Source organism: Colobus angolensis, unplaced genomic scaffold (genome assembly GCF_000951035.1).
Source record: "Colobus angolensis palliatus isolate OR3802 unplaced genomic scaffold, Cang.pa_1.0 Scaffold155, whole genome shotgun sequence".
NCBI classification, from domain to species: domain Eukaryota; kingdom Metazoa; phylum Chordata; class Mammalia; order Primates; family Cercopithecidae; genus Colobus; species Colobus angolensis.
Window position 1 is genome coordinate 2,262,826 of NW_012114655.1, and position 4,079 is coordinate 2,266,904.

General features: G+C 39.6%; 1 protein-coding gene across 1 annotated transcript in view; it reads left to right on the plus strand.

The window, feature by feature from the left end:
- The window catches only part of NAPG (N-ethylmaleimide-sensitive factor attachment protein, gamma), a 24,519-nt gene extending 21,078 nt beyond the window's left edge, over positions 1-3,441 (plus strand). The window contains exons 10-12 of the mRNA XM_011936615.1: positions 1,242-1,321; positions 1,927-2,056; positions 3,015-3,441. Of these exons, the coding sequence (XP_011792005.1) occupies positions 1,242-1,321; positions 1,927-2,056; positions 3,015-3,158 (354 nt within the window). The 3' untranslated portion in view covers positions 3,159-3,441. The remainder of the gene's footprint in view (positions 1-1,241; positions 1,322-1,926; positions 2,057-3,014) is intronic.
- Positions 3,442-4,079: the final 638 nt, after the last annotated feature.

Consider the following 4,079-nt stretch of genomic DNA (forward strand, 5'->3'; position numbering starts at 1 on the left):
AAAGCAGCAGTGCAGTGCAGAGCTTGGAGAGCTGATACTGAGACAGGCACCAAAGCAGCAGTGCAGTGCAGAGCTTGGAGAGCTAAGGTATCATCACCGTCAAAGTGTCGCACTGCCCTCTGAAGGGCTTAGGCATGGAACAGGCCCGAAGCCACATAGCAAAGGATTTGAACTAAGTGTACAGCTTCCATCCACCAAAAGCAAGGCACCACGTGTCATCTGAACCTAACTGGGGTGATTACCTGCTGAAAACATCCGTACTCTCCTGAAAATTAAGCAGAGGCTGTGCAGCGTCACATTCACAGGACAATCCAGAATTAACATTCAAGAACCTGGAAATATGACCAGTTTTCAGGAGAAAAGACAACTGATGGCAACCCGGCAGTGGCCAGGGTTTTTGGCATTATCACATAAAGACTTACAGTTGCGTCATGAGGTAAAGATAAAGACAATTGAAATGAGTAGAAAAGAGGACCTGTTGTTTTTTATAGGAAAAATTGTTTTTATAGAAACTATAAAAATGAAATAAATGGGAATTTTAGGACTGGAAAATACATGATTGAAATAAAATACTGGATAAGCTTAATCTCAGAGATGACAGAAGGAAGACTTTGTGAACTTGAAGATAAATCAGTAAAAATTACCTAAACAATACAGATCAAAAAGATGGAAAAATACTTCATAAAGACCTATTTTGCCAATAATTTATCAGTCATATCCTTGATCTTATTACTGCTTTTATCGTTGACTTATTAATACTATCATTGTTTCTGTTATCTGAAGTTTTCACTCATACATCTTTTTCCTAGTTTCTTTTTAAAGATTCTAAGTGTCATTGTGGAATTACGGTCGCCCCCCTCTTCTTTTTTATTCACTTTTCAAGCTTGAATCTGTGTAGATATTTGAAAGAGAGTCTCTTGAAAACGTGGTTGTGATCTAAGGCTTGTGTCAAAGAGTGGTCCCCGGACCAGTAGTAAGAGCGCCCCCTGGAACCTCTTAGAAATGGGTGAATCCCAGACTTGCCCCAGGCGGCCAAATCCCAGGACATGAGAGAGTTGGGAAAGTACTGTTCTAGGATATTTCCCCTCAGGTGTCCCGTAGAAGTTACTATAGCATTTATAAATCTGTATGTATACTAACAAAGACTCTGAAAGTGAAACTCCAGGTGTTTTCAATACTGCCAGGATATTGACTTTATTAAACAGATACGAATTTGACCATGATCCTCTCTTTTGCTTTAGAAAACAATTGCTCAAGTCTTAGTTCATCTACACAGAAATGACTATGTAGCTGCAGAAAGATGTGTCCGGGAGAGCTATAGGTGAGACGCTGTCTGGGCCCTCTTGACTTGCAGTGTTAGCACTTCTGTTTCTACAACTGAGATTGCTGCTGGGACAAATGTTCCTGGCCATGAGACTGTCACTTCTAAATCTCAGGAGTGCTCGTCTACCATTTCATCTTTTACAGTGGGCATTTTACACGGCTTTTTTGTTTGTTTGTTTTTTTCCTTTCTTGTATTTTTCTCTTGGGGACCTCCGTGGAAGTGAATGACTTTAGTCATTTTAGTCATTTTGTTTTATTTGCCTTCTAAGAGAAAAGGAATAAGAAAAAGGGGGAAAAAATTCTCAGATTGTATGTTACGGAAACCAGAATGAGGGATTTTCGCAGTGTTTAACATGAGCAGCCTTAATCTCAACACTGTTAACATTTGGGCTGGATAATTCTTTGTGGTCGGGCCTGTCCTGTGCGCTGCAGGCTGGTTAGTGGGATCCCCGGTCTCTGCCCTGTAGATGCCACTAGCATTCCCACACTTTGAAGCACCAAAATGTCTCCAGACATGGTCACATGCCAGGGGCAGAATCATCCCTGCCTGAGTTGTGTTCTTTTAAGGAGAAGGTGAAGACGTGTGATTTGTGCTTACTGCAGCATCCCCGGGTTCAATGGCAGTGAAGACTGTGCTGCACTGGAACAGCTTCTTGAAGGTTATGACCAGCAAGACCAAGATCAAGTGTCAGATGTCTGCAACTCACCGCTTTTCAAGTACATGGACAATGATGTAAGTGCACCTGTTTGCATAGCTTTCGTCTTTTGAAAGAAAAGTTTCTAGTGAGATTTTTACCCGTGTACTTAAGAGATTTTTTCTGACCTCTTTTTTTCTTCTCAAACTACGACTCATAAGGAAACTGACCACTTGCATTGAAATTTACCATAGATTTAGATAAATTAGACGGTAGTTGTGTAGTTTATAGCCATTTACTCACCCGTCTAACTGTTGACCACATACATATTTTAAAATTCAGGCTTATTTCTCAACTTTTCCTCTATCTATTGTCCTACATAGGTTGCTTTTACTCGTTTCTTTTAGACGGACTGTCTGAAAGAGGCCCATTCTGTAGTGGCCTTTGTAATTCAGTAGACTTGTGGGAATCCGTGATGACTAGCTACGTGTTGCAGGTCACTAATTATCTCTAAACCTCAGTTAATTCATTTGTAAAAATGAAGCCCCTAGTACCTGTCTTGCTGGACTGTTGTGAGGAATACATTAGTCAGTGTGTGAGAAACACCCTCCCGTGATGCCTTGCACGTAAAGTGAACCAGGACTATAAGTTTCTATTTGTTCTGTTTTTTCAGTGGATTTGTAAGTACCTGTTTGGCCTTAGGCCTTTAGAGTATCATCCTAGTATCAGACCAACTTAAGGCCTTCAGTTGTTTATTATAATGATACATGTAGAAAAATCTTTTTCTGAATAACTTATTACATAGGTTTTGAAAATATATACATTTTTAAATTTTTAATTAAAAAATTATAATTGATACTTTTACTAGTTGTGTACCTGTCCCACCGTGGTCATGAGGCATCTGGAGAACAGCAGTGTTGGGTTTTGTTTTTCCATCTGAATGGTAGAATTGGTGTTCATGAGGGTGGAGAGCCAGGCTGTGTCTTTTTAGAGCTGAGTAAAACGTGTCAGGATTCTAGTTATCCAGCTTTTAAGAACATGCTCTGTTGTTGACAGTATGCTAAGCTGGGCCTGAGTTTGGTGGTTCCAGGAGGGGGAATCAAGAAGAAATCACCCGCGACACCACAGGCCAAGCCTGATGGTGTCACTGCCACAGCTGCTGATGAAGAGGAAGACGAATACTCAGGAGGACTATGCTAGTATTTTGCTGAAAAGAAAAGGGAAACAAAGGTAAAATCCTGATATGCCATTTCAAGGACTTGGGAATAGATTAGAGATAGACGTACTTCATTACAGTCATTTTGGATCCTAATAAAGACTTAGGATCTTTAGTTACCATCTCCCCAGATCACCCATTGTATCCATTACCTGTGAAGGATATCTTTTTCTTTCCGTAAGAGCTTTTCTAAGACACCAGCAGGAATTTACAGAAAATGGACTGTCTGTGTTTTAATACAGTTGATGAAAAAATTTGCAAGCCAAAGTATACATAAATTTTGTTCTAAACAAAAGGGGTAATAAGCATAAGTATTCTTCTCTCTTGGAAGCTTGTAAGTTACTGTTAGTGAATTATTTTTTACATTTTACTTAATAATTGCTGCTAAAAGTGATGTTTACTGATAAAAAATTATTTTAAAATTTGTTTTGAAAAGGAAATTTACCCCCATGATGTTAGATACATTTAAATTATCAAGTCTTTTCAGAGATGAGATAGAGACAGGAAGTTATTTTGAGCCTTACAATATTATTTAGCCCAATAAAAGATGCATTGAAGCTCTTACTATGAGTTTGAAAAATTTTGAAGGTAGCGTATTAAAGTGATTCTATAAAGATCTTCAGTCGTCTCTGAAGTGTGGGTATTTCTTCTATCTAAAAAGTACATACAGTGACTGTCTTCAAATCTACTTGGTTCTTGACCAAGTAGGAGCTCATGGGTAATGAATACCTTCGGGGGTTTTTGTTGTTTTTTTTAAGGGTCTCACTGTGTTGCCCAGGCGGGAGTGCAGTGGTGTGATCACAGCTCCCTGCAGCCTCTCCTGGACTCAGGTGATTCTGCCACCTCAGTCCCGAGTAGCTGGGACTACAGGCGTGCACCACCATGCCAGGCTATTTTTTTTTTTT